Source organism: Cibotium barometz, chromosome 11 (assembly GCF_041138505.1).
Source record: "Cibotium barometz isolate CiBa-2024 chromosome 11, ASM4113850v1, whole genome shotgun sequence".
NCBI lineage: Eukaryota > Viridiplantae > Streptophyta > Polypodiopsida > Cyatheales > Cibotiaceae > Cibotium > Cibotium barometz.
Genome location: NC_141056.1, coordinates 52,372,999 through 52,385,997, shown reverse-complemented (window position 1 = coordinate 52,385,997; position 12,999 = coordinate 52,372,999). Strand labels below are relative to the sequence as shown.

Below are 12,999 nucleotides of genomic sequence, written 5' to 3'. Positions count from 1 at the left end.
CGCAACCAATAGCAAAATTTGATGCATCGATGTGTACGTGAAATATGAGATCCCAATTGGGGGGTCACAAAATAGGCACGCTTGCCCACCAAGGCTTGCTTCAGATGATCATAAGCTTCTTGACACTCCTCAGCCCACTCAAAGATAATGAGAAGTTTGTACAAAGGTCTGGCTATCTCAGCATAAAAAATGATGAAGCGTCGATAATACCCCACATGACCCATAAAACTTTGCACTCCTTTGTAGTTGGTAGGCGGTGGTAGCTCCAAGATCAGTTTGACCTTGCTATCATCAATGGATATACCATTCTTTGAGACTATGTGTCCCAATATCACACCATGCTTGACCCACAACTAGCACTTCAAAGGGTTTAGTGATATACGATATAATCGGCAACATTCAAACACTTTCCTCAAGCAGGCCAGATGATCTTCCCATCGAGAATGTGTACATAGATCATCAATGAATACCTCCAACCACTTTTGCAAGTAGTCCTTAAAAGCTATGCACATCAACCGTTGAAAGGTTGCAAGGGCATTTGTGAGACCGAACGGCATAATGTTGCAAGCAAATGTCCCCCACATTGTGTTGAAGGCTGTCTTATGTTGGTCTTCTTGTGCTATGGACACCTGATTGTACCCAAAAAACCCATCCAAGAAGCTGTACGCTTCCCTCCCAGCCACTCTTTCCAAAACATGTTCGGTATAGGGTAATGGGTAATGGTCCTTTGAGTGGATGCATTTACTTTTTTAAGATTGACACATACTCTCAGTTTCCCATTATTTTTAGGCACTATTACAATTGGTGACAACCAATACGTATGTTTGATCTCATAGATAAAGTCCGCAGTAGCAGCAACAAACACAATGAGCTTATCAATTTCCTCCTTTACAATTGTTGCATACTTAGGATTCATCTAATATGGTTTCTGCCTGGCTGGTCTCAAACCTTCCATGATTGGAATCATAGGGTACCACCTTCGGTGGTACCCCTTTCATTTCCTTGTAATTCCAGGCGAAACAATCCTTATATTCCTTGAGGAGAACAATGAGCTCTTCTTCCTCTGCAGGAGTCAAATCTTTAGCAATGTATACGGGCTGTGCTTTTCCCCTGGTCCCACAATATCAACCTCCTTGACTTCTACCGGGCCATCGTATGATGCCGACAGCCCCTCCTCTTTTACCCTAGTAGCTGTCAGCCCCGCCGGACCACTCTCTGATCATCCACCATATAGTTCTTGAAATGGTCGGGTACTGAAAGCAAGTTTGGTTTGTCCTCATTGTCACTTTTGGCTTTTGCCATGATCTTCTTGGCCTCACGCTCCGCCTCTGCTAAGGCCTTGTTGCATTTTTGGCGCCCTGCTTTTGTAAGCTTGGGTGCATCAGTTTCTTAAAGGGTAATTTTCTCTTTGTGCCTCCCTTCCAATGATATTTTACTCAACTCCTCACCCTAGTCCTTTGAGAATTCATCATGTACTTTCGTAGCCTCAAGGTATCTCAACCATTGGGCATCCGTAGGTTTGCTTCTTAGCATGGCGTTTCGTTGGGCTAGATACCGTTTCTGTCTCCCGCCATCATCTAAGGCGTTGAGCACTGGTACAGTTTCATGCCACAATACTTTCTGTACTTGATGTCTCTATTTCTGATTCCTCATCCAATGTCTGCCAATTAACCATATAGATAGAAGTCGTGGGGACAGTTCCAGATTCCAAATACTGGGTTCCCCTGGGCTATATTACATCAATGATAGCCAACACATGCATCCAATTTTCACTGAATTTTGGAGGAGGTAGTGACGCATACATTCTCGTTTCCTCCTCATCCTTGGTTTCCCCCTCAGTAGGTTGGCATATCTGTATGGATGTGGTTCGCTCCGTTGGGACCGAATCATTACCAAACAATTGCCCTTCCATGGGGTGTGCTTTTGCTCTTAGATCAATCTTCAAGATTTGTGAATCCCTACGTACATACACATGATCCAAGGACCAATCATGCACCAATTTGGATTCCCTCATGAAAGGTCATCCCAATATTATGTCATATGTATCAGGTTGGCATAGGAAGTCCATGTCCACAAATGTATGATGATAGCGAAACGTCAAAAGTCTGGATTTAACATTCTCCAAGAGCCCAATGGGTCTCGAAGATGTTCCATCAGCCATTTTAACGATTAAATTTGCTTTTTTTAGATCAGGTTTTTCCCAGTTTTCCCAGCAACGTTTGGTAATGATGCTAACCCTTGCCCCACCATCCAGGATAGCCAATGCCTGCTGCTGGTATCCATTTATGATGAATCGGGATGGTAGCGTTCGTGTCGTCACTTTCATAGTAGCGTCCCAATTGGTTAACTAGTATCTTAACGACTCAAGTTTCCTTGTATGCTTCAAGGTTCTTTCTACTAGGGGTGGTAGAGTCTCCTCCATATTATTGGGGCCGCCCTCGACCCATTCTTTTACATATGTCCATAAGGTTGGTGAATTGCATAACAGTTGCCCCAACGGCATCTGGACAGGCGTGGATAGTACAACCGCGAGGCTTCCTATATCCCTGGGTTCTTTGGATATAGAGGGTTCTTCCCATGTAGGTGTTTCGTATTCTTCCACGAGGAAGGAATGGATAGACCCCCCCCAACTCATTTTCCTCAAACATTCTAGACATTGTGTTGGTCTGGGAGTCCTCTTCTGTTCCTTCCGGAATTAGGGTTGGCATGTTCAATATCCTATTCCGGGTTGGTTCATCTCATGGATAGATGGTATCCCTTACTTGGCTAGTCCTTAGCTTAGTGTCATGAAGTCATTGGTACTCTTCAACTAAGGCCTTGGCATCTTCGAGCTTTCTTATATCTTAGTCGACATTGGGATATTCACCAACCCCCTTAGGATTTGCTAGTTGTTCTCGTTGCTTTCCCTCGTCTAATCCTCCAAGATATTGATCCCTTGACCCCCCTCATCCTTTGATTGGGTGGATCCGGTATCAATTGTATCTTCTTCGGATCTGTCTTGGATTGTAACCCATGTGTCCCCCTTTCTTTCTTCACTCTTCTCCTGTGTGGCCAGATCTGGAAATAGTCGCATTCGCCTGATTTCTTCCCTTTTCTCCTAATTGAGCCCGAGCTCGTTGTTAGGACATTGAGCGGTGTGATCTTCCTAGATTGTACACTAATGGTCCAGATGGTGGCCTGATTAATAGTAGAAGCAAAGCCACTTGCTCGGTAGGGACAATCCTTAATCAAGTGATCAATTCCTTATTTAGTGCAGGTGAGCACTGGCATGTCATTGAGCATTGCCGCCATTGACCTTTGTCTGTGGTGGTTGTGGCGGTAGAACTGGTTCAATTATTTGGATTACACATTTGTCGTCAAGGGCGAAGCGTCTTGTACCCGGAACACCCCCTAGGTAAGTAGCGGTGATCTACATAGGTGGTATCGGCAAAGCCAATGGGGTTCTATTTGCTCGTAGCTGTGCCACATTTTTAAACCTTGGATATCTACACATTGAAGTGTCATGATTTCCCAATTTTACACAGTGAGCATAATAAAGTAATGGCCTTGCCCTTAACTGTGGACATTTGGTGGTGGTATGATTTAATCTGCACATAGAGCACCACACCAATTCCCTGCTGTGGGGGTAAAGGTGGCTATGCCCATGCCCAGATGTCTCTCTTCCCTCCCTGACCTTTAATTTTTCTAATATGGCATTGCTGAGCTCATCCACAGTCATGTTTCCGACTTGATTACTTCGAGCTCCAATTTCTTGGTGACTCGAGACACGTGAAGTCGTGGTTGCTTTGCAGATGTTTTAACATCTTCAGGTTGTGGCAATTCTAACATATTATCTTCATATTCGATTGCCAATTTGTAGCATGCATCAAGAGTAACTGGCCGGGCTAGTACCAGGTAATCATGCATTTTATAGTCTCTAACCTCTCTCCAGTAACTGGCCGGGCTAGTAATCATGCATTTTATAGTCTCTAACCTCTCTCCAGAAACAAGGCAACAATTGATCATTTGTCAACCTTTCTCAAAGTTTGTACCTTGAATTTAAGTGCTTTACGAGAGACACAGTCTCTCTTCGACTCATCTTCCTTTTGTTTGATGTTATGTAATTGTGCCACATCGTTCCATCTATCACCACTGCGGGCAAAACTGGGCACAAAAATATTATTTAACCTTGTGAAGTTAACATTATCCTCAGGCTTAAGGGTTCGGAACCACTGATGAGCTTTTCCCTCTAAGGTCAGCGAGGAAGGCATGTATCATGGTCACATCACTGACCGGTCTGTAGGTTTCACATGTGGATTCAAAAATCTCTACATGTTGGATAGGATCCCCGTCCCCATAGAACTTTTGAACAAGTTTTGAAATGATATGGGGTTTCATCTGGGAAGGTCGGGGTTCTAGAGTAGAGCCTAGTTCCCTGAACATCCCCCGGTCCACCATCTTTGCTGCCATATTTAACAGGTTTGCCCTTGTGGCCATATTAAGGTCCATGGCTGGATCGTTTCTAGGCCTCTGGGGAATTGCTCCTGCCCCTTCTTAGACCTTGTTCCCTACCTGTGGTATTGGCTCTTCTAGGTATCTCAGGTTCATGGAATGGTCCAGTTTTGGTACCCTGGTGGGATTCCCCATTAGTCGCTTATGTGCGTCTTTGTGTAATCAAGAGCTCCATTTCTTGTAAGAATGTAGGGTTATTGATCATTAGCTTAATATCCTTTTTGGTATAGAGTTGATCTTCTACTTCTACAGCCATGTTAGCTAGGTTAGTTACCCTCTTCTTCTCTGGTTGTAAACCCTTCCTCCATTCTAGATTCCTCGTTGATGGGTTCCAAGTTTGGAATTTCTTCCTCACTTCTACCTGTAGCAATTTCAGGTTCTTTTCCTCGTGATTGGAGTGGGTTAACACTTCATGTCTCCTTTCTCTCAGCTCTTGCCCTACGAGTATCAAGCTCTTGTTTCCTTAAGCTCAATTCTCGGAGTTGTCATTCTACCTCACTTCGTTGGAGGTCCAATACCAGTTCCTCGGTGGTGGGAAAGAATATTTGACCTGTCCTAGCTGCACTTTCTGTGAGACCCCTTCCCCCTCTGTAGTACCCTGCCGTCCGGCGGCGGCGGCGAAAGCAGCGTCGGCCTCTCGCGCGCGGGGTGGGGATCCACACTCGGGGCCTTGCCCCCGTGGATGTCCGGACGGGAGGCTAGCTCGTGCGGTCCCTCCGAAACCGAGCCCGAAAAACTCCCCTCGCCCGGAAGGCACGGGCGATTCCACCATGGGAGCCTGAAAGGACTTGAAGCCATTCTAGATTTGAAAAGCAAGATTAGTTATCCCCTTTTGCATATAGCGATAAAAAAGCCATTGGTACGAAGTGAGTTTATAAGCTTAAGCATAAAGCTGATGGTGGCTGCATTGAATTACTACAAGACAAGGCTTGTTGCAAGGTTATGCTCAAGAGAAGAGTATAGATTATGACTACAATCAGGTATATTATTACATTTGCAATGCATCATGGTTGGAATGTACATAAGTTGGATATCAAGACTACCTTCTAGAATGGTGATTTACATGAGGAGGTTTATGTATCTCAGCCTCGTGGTTTTGTTGTTGAGAAGGGACATAGAGTCTAAAGTATGCAAGTTGAGAAAAGCTTTATATAGCCTAAGCAGGCTCCCATATCATGGTGTGAGAAGATAAACACATACTTAGTTGCAATTTTTTTTTTGGCAAAAATCCCAACTGAGAGTACCCTCTATGTAAAGAGGAGTAAAGATTGTTTTTGGTTAGCGTTTTATATGTTGATGACATGCTACTTATAGGCCCTAATGAAGAGAAGATTTGAGTCTTCAAGGCTGAATTACATGTGTCATTAGAGATGAAATATTTGGGCTCATTCCATTATTATTTAGGCACACAATTTATAGAGCGTGATAATGTGATGTGGTATTGTGAGGTTGCAATCAAAGTACAAACAAAGGCAACTTACACGATTTAGTCTTGAAGGCTGTAAGCTTGTTGCTACACCAAAAGAGATACATTGACTACTCTTTCTTTAAAATAGCTTTAATGCTACCAACTCAAAATTTTAAGAAGCTCCTCATTCCTCACAAATGTCTTTAGGTCTAGGGTGCAACAGTCAATTCTATTTTAAGAGCGAGCAAGTTGGCCACCTGAGTGAGGAAAGTGGTGGGAGAGAATAGGACCAGATGACACCAACCGGAGCAGCATGGACTGAAGGAGACGGTATAAGAGGGCATGAGTGAAGCATCGTTTTTTATAGATGGTTTATTTCTCATCAACTTGCCATTGAAGCTGCATGAGAGCATTGGCTATAGTATATATAGTTCAATACTCCGTCTTCACGATATCCATGCACTTCATGGTCAATCGGTCTATCAATTCCTTGTAAGGTTGTGATTATAAAGCCAGCGTCTTTTAAGTGGATATTTCTCAACATGTGGCCACCAACAAGTGTTCTAGTCAAGAGCTTGCCTTAGCCTTGCCGAAGCATGTGTCATTGAGTCTTGCCTTCGAGCCGCAAAAGTAACTTCTTTATGTGGGTACCCTAGCTTGTCTGTTGCGTTCTCACTCCGTTTGTCATACCGGAATGCTCCGTACTGTCGATATGGGGTGAAACTAGTATCGGAATGGAGGCAAAGTTAGTAAAACACACAGATGCAGTAAGCAAGGAGAGATAGAGAGAAGCACAGCACTCAAAGTAGATTAATGAGAATGAGTGAAGTGACATGATAAGGTCGCTTACACACACTGATAAGAGTGTGTACATACACTCAGGAAAAAAAACCTCTAGCACAAGGAAAAAGTACCTTGGCCTATTGTTGAGACACATGATTACCATATAAATGCCTACAAATTCTCTCTGTAATGTGATGTGAATATGTGCAGGGATCATGCATCTTATCAATCCACAACTAGCAATAAGTCTAAAGCTTCAAAAACCTAGTGCATTGTAAGTATTTACTCACTTAGCAGCCTTTCAATGCTTACTTCCGAGACTATGCATAAACTTGCTCAATTGGGAGACCCTAAACGAAATGCCTACTAACCTCATATTGCATAGATAGATGCAACACCCAACAACTTGGTTGAAGTGATGCATCCAATAGTTCACCTGCATCCTAGAGACTAAGCCTAGTACCTATGTGTTTCGTTGAGTTATGGTCTCAAGGTTTAGATGAGCTAAGCATTGTAGCAAGTGAAATGATGAGGGCTCATTGAAACTGTGGCTTCCCCTATTTGAGTATGGATGGCACAAGGGTTTATCAATGGGTCGAGTGGAAAAGTAATTGATTTAATTGGCTTTCTTTTTAAAAATCCATGGGGAAATCATTAGCCAAAGAGCTCGCACAACACGAGGAGACAATTAAAAGAGTGCTTCTGGCCTTAAAAGGTGGGTCCACTATGTTAAAGGATAATGCCTTGACTTCTATACTAAAGAGTGGGTCTTTTTTACATGATGTGGTTTTTTCAATGCTATCTTTTGTCCAAGTGAAGAAAAGCAAGAGATAGCATAAGCAGAAAGTTGTAGTCATATTAAAGTTGTAGTCGTATATTAATTGACAATACTTGTGCTACAACAAGGATGTAGTCAATAACCTTCGCATTGAAATACAACATACTATGAGAATCCAATTACACAAATCTATGGTACTCTGTTTACATAATGCAATGCAAATATTCTTCCAAGCAGGGATGTAATCATATTAATTGTCAATACTTGCTACCAACACGGATATAGTCAATAATCTTTGCAGTGAAATACAACATACTATGAGAGACTAATTTTACAAATTTACGGTACTATGTTTATATAATCAAAATATTCTTCCAAGGAAGGACACATTCCTTGGATCTTGTAATTTTTAGAGAGGAAGTCTACCAACTCTTCACCCACATAAAAGTGTGGTTATATTATACATGTATACACATATATTAATTATGTGTTTACAAGAAAGTGTTCATGCACTTTTGATACCCATTAATAGAATCCACATTTTATAGATCTTTGAAATCAATTTGCTGAAACAAAACAATTGCTAACCAAATTGGCATGGCATGTGTCACATCTTTTTGTATATCCTTTGTGGCAACACCAAAGGAGGCAAGGTTGAGGACCCCATCTTCTCCACAAGAGAGGGTTGTTCTACCAACAAGAACTAAAGGTGCTAAACTGACTGTGAGATCCTTGTATTTTTCACTTGTTCTCTCTCGTGCAAGGCACAAGTGTTCCCAATTTGGTGAACACATGCAAATTACATATTCTTAATTACACACTAATGCACTCAATTTGCCAACTATGAATTCTTGTTTACATCTTTTTAATGTAGAGCCTCAGTAATGGGTCATATTCTATAGAAATAACATGAGAACTGTTTGTAAAAATATAAGGAGTTAGGTCCCCATCTTGCAAATATTAGAAAGGTTAAAACACATTGATCTAGGTGACACAAATAATTTATGCTGGATAAAGTCAAAAAGGGGCGAGAAGATTTGTATTTAATTAGCATATCAAGCTCAACATGCCAAGGAACGATGATGGCCTATATTTGTTCCAAAAGAAGTGTGCATTTTCCACATCTATGTTGGGATAAGAAAAGTTGATGTGCTCAAGCAAAAGCATTATGCATGGGAAAATCTATTTCTTGAACGTTACTTAAAACCATATGTGATGAGTCTAAGCATTTCACATTAAGTTTTAAAGTTTGGTAACTAAGTGGTTTTTATTCTTCTAATAATAAGAAGTGAAATGAGCTACCTCCAAGCAAAGGCTAAGGCTAAGGGTGGTTATAAATTAACACCACCCATGAGGAAGCAAGGCATCAATCCATAGACAATCTTGCCATTGTAACTCCAAAGAGCCCCGTGGGCGAGGAATGTTCTCCACTTAAGTCACTAAGTTTTCGAAAAGCTTAACATTGAAAAAGCCTCATTATAGGTTAACTCTACTAAGTTAGTGCCAACATTAAATTTTACAATAGTGAAAAACCCAAAATGGGCTTGGGCTTACATTTGTAATTGTAAATGTTTTTTATTTTGGTTGCCATTAAAATTGTAAAGGTTTTTTTATTTTGGTTGCCATTAAAATTGTGGAGAGAGAGAAAATTGCATTTTGTACTTTTCTCCCCTTCTCATCACTAGAATAGAAATTCTGGTGTTTTGTAAAACATCACTTTCAAACAGTTGTCCGTTCAATAATTTGTTGAGAAAATTGGTGAATGTAGAGTCGAATCAAGGTTCGAGAAAATATGGGTTTGCTTTATCTTCAAACCTACTCAACTTCTAAAAAATCGGCCTCGTTTCAAGAGAAGGACAAATGCCCCCTCCTATAAATGGTAGCACTTGAATGAAATTATGAAGAAAATGCTTGTTCAAAATTACATTTTTCATTCATGCCAAATATATAAGCATCGAGGATTCCAAACATGTGTGATTAGTTAGTTGGCGTATAGCTAATTGTTTGTTTTTCTTTTATCCAGAGTATCTCCCATCTTTTTTTTTGGACGGATAAGGACTAGTATTAAGTATCAATTGGAAAACTATGGTCCCGCACCGACCCCCTGACCATTCAAGTGAGATGTTGCCGCGTGTGAAAAGGGCGGACGCTTTAGATAATTAACCGCACCTAACATATAATTGATAGACAAGTTCACTTTGTAAAATTTCGCAAAAGGCCCGTTTTCAAGGCTTTTGGAATGTAGAAAAAAGCACAACCTTTTACTGCGCAATTGCCACTGCCTATCTATTGTGCTACAGTGCTAGTGAACCCACTTCTATTTAAAATATAGCCACTTGCTTGCCTTGCCCCAAAAATGCAGTTTTTTTTACCAAAGTTTTAATTGGGGCAATATATAAGATTCTGGCATTTATGCCATACTCTCAGCAATGCCACATCTAAGATTAGCAGGTAATTAAGCTTTAAAAGGCAACATTAGCCCCCTTTGTTTGGCTCCTTCTAGCTCCATAGCTAAAGCATTATGTCTGCTGCATTAAGGATGATAGAAACATATCAAACAAAGTAGCATCACTGCCAAGCTGAAGCTCCCACAAGGCCCCTCTCACGCCAGTCAAGATAAAGAGCCCCACATTCCTCCCTAAGCTTGTAATTTGGAGAGTAGGGTTGAAGCAGCTCTCTGATTGTTCTGTTGATGAAAAGGCTTTTCAGAGGCAAAGGCCGGAACCCTGCCATGGCCATCCGAAGCTTCCATTTCCCTGCCACTTCGTATCTCTCCACCCTGTCAGCCCCTTCACATGCAATTATGTTCACAATATCCCTTGCCAAACAATGCTGCTCCACATTCACACGCTCCTTGCTATCTCTTGCCAACACACCCCCATCCAAAGACTCAAAGATTGCACTGAAATAGTTGAGGGTTTCTACAAATCTAGGGTAAAATGGTGACGTGTTGGTGTTGGCTTCATGCTCTACTAGTGTGACCACCTTAGGATGCATGGCCCGGACCATTCGTAGTAGCCGGTCTCGAGGGTTACTCGTGCTCACACTCTCGTCTGGCATGTGATGCAGCTGAAATGCGAAATTCACTGCCAATGCCTCTTCTTGCATCCTCTCCAGCCTCCATGGCTCTGCTTGTGCAATCTCCATCTGCACTCCCTTGAATTCAAAGGGCACTCTTGCCCTCTGTGCTATCTCTTGTAGTTTCTTGCCCACACCTTCCAAGCTAGTCAGGGATTTCGAGTCCACAACTCCTGTCAGTCGCACCTGCAGCATGTCATGGTGCAATGTGAGCTTACTGAGTAGACAATAATGCAGTACAATGTGCAGCATAAAATATCAAACACGCCACGATCAAGTTTGTTCTTCAGGGACAGATCATCCCCCACCCGCGGTAGAGGTGAGGGAAGGGAGAGAGATCCCACCAGCAGGGGAGGCATCCATAGAAGTGTAAATCCCCTGAGATTGATTTAGGTTTTACTATTATTGGCTGTCCACCATGATGTGAGGATTTATGTTGTTAAACCCTTCATTAAACTACGAGGCATTGATTTGGGATTACCCCAAGCATGTGGAAGTTCTATGTGATGAGCCATAACTTTGCTTGCTTCGCTTCTCCAAATCATTCAGACATGTATTATGACACCAAAATGCCCAATAATCTCTAAATGAAAGACAGAGAGAAGACTCACGTGAGGGGGGCCTCCCGGCCGCTGGGCAAAGACGTTGATGAGAACTTGCCACTGGTTACCATGGCCAATGTCAAAGTCTATGATGTGAACCTTGGGCTCAGTCCGGAAAGTCTCTGCAATGACACTGTTTGAAACCATGTACCCAAATCTGAAGTAAGGGCAGCAGTGGTGGAGAACGTGGGTAGCCTTTAGAATGTCTGCAGGAGAGCTTTCCTTCAATTTCAAGGGCATCTTGGGGCCCTCTTTCAAGAACTGGATTCTAGCTGCCAGTCCATCTGCCATGTATGCTGCCAAGCGCTGCATGGGCTCACCGTATGTAGAAACTGACTGCTCCAAGGAAGTCATAATGTTGGTGGCTAGGGTTAGATCTTCATCATCTATGGCCTTTGCACATGAGAGAAGGAGCTCTCTAGGCTGAGCTGAGGCATCAGGAGGTATAGAAAGGGAGACCCTAGGGAGCAAACCACCCTCTGCGTGTGATGGGTCTCTGATGCTGCTGCTGCTTGTGATGGTGGATTGATCAACTGTATGTGTGGGGAAGGAAGAGCTTTCTGCAGAGAGGAGGTCTTCGATGACATCTGTCCAGTCTCTGTCAGCAGGCTCTGATGGGATGATGGTGGTAAATTCTACTTCAAGAGCGGTGGTAGTGGTAGCAGTAGTGATGGCAATGTCAGAGTCATCTCCGAGAAGCTCTCTCTCTAGATCTTCAAGGGTGCGTTTAAGGCGCTTGGATTCATCCATAGGACGGGGATCACCATCCATTTTTCGGAAATGGTGGTGGAGGTTGTTGTGAGAAGGGTTTGGGGATGGGGTCTGGAAAGCTGCTGGGCCGCGGACTATGGGCAAATCTGAGATATGGCGAACATGTGTGTTGTTGTTGATGCTGTTGTTGATGATACTGTAACAGTTGGTGAATTCTCTGGCTTTGTTATCTGACGTGCCAGCAGCTTTGCAAGGAGCTTGGCTCTGCACACAGGCCTCACTCTGCAGGAAGCGATGGAGGTCAACCCGTTGGTGAGGGAAGCTGCTGGAATCAGAGAAGCTGATTGTGGAAGACTCTTGGGGGGAGAGGGGGGAGTTGTGCAGATTGATGGCTCTGCAGAGGGCTTGGCGCCGCTGAGCTTGGAGCTTAAGTGAGAATAGAGAGGCAAATTGATCAAAAGGGGAAAGGGCAGGAGAAGGGGTAGGGTTAGGGGTGAGAGGAAGGGCAAAAGAAGAAGGGGATGGGGAAGAAGCGGAGGAGAGGTGGCTAAAAGCAAGCCTGCTGCCATTGTATTGATTCATCGCTAGATGCTGGTGATTCTGCAGGTTTGTGTCAAAGGATGGGGAGGGGATAGGAGATGGGAGTGGGCTGCTCACTTGCTGTGCAGCCTGTGTTGTAGATTGTGGTGGTAATGGTGGTCCTGCTGCTAGTGCTGATGGTGCAGTTTGGGTTCCAATAAACTGCCTGTATTGGACATTCATGTCTGTGCTGCTTTGCATTTGCCTCTGCGTCTTCCTCTTCCTCTGAGGCTCTGCGTTGCTATGGCTAAGCTCTGACGAATTCGGCCAGGGCTGGCCAAAAACATAATCATAGGCAACAGCTCCTTTTACAAAATCTCTGTACTATTTTATTTTGTTCCTACCAAAAAAAAAAAACCCACAGAGAAACGGGGGCAAGGCAAGCTGTAGAAGCACGTGGCAAAATGATTCTGCCACCGTGGCGCGTGCCATACGCCTCTACCACTTAAGAAAAGTGTCGTGCTCGATAGGGTGACGTGTCGGGGGTGATCCCATGCATGATGCTGGATCGCTCGCGGACGTTGCAACTTGCACTGTCCCGCCACACGACGGGCGCCTCGCTGCGCAAA

General features: G+C 43.4%; 1 protein-coding gene across 1 annotated transcript; it reads right to left on the bottom strand.

Moving 5' to 3' along the window:
* Positions 1 to 9,805: 9,805 nt before the first annotated feature.
* LOC147634317 (scarecrow-like transcription factor PAT1) lies at positions 9,806 to 12,794 on the bottom strand. The gene is made up of 2 exons (XM_086805458.1): positions 11,150 to 12,794; positions 9,806 to 10,724 (listed from the first exon to the last, which is right to left on the bottom strand). Exons 1-2 carry the CDS (start codon positions 12,629 to 12,631, stop codon positions 10,029 to 10,031), a joined length of 2,178 nt encoding a protein of 725 aa, XP_086661584.1. The 5' UTR covers positions 12,632 to 12,794; the 3' UTR covers positions 9,806 to 10,028.
* Between the last annotated feature and the right edge of the window lie 205 nt (positions 12,795 to 12,999).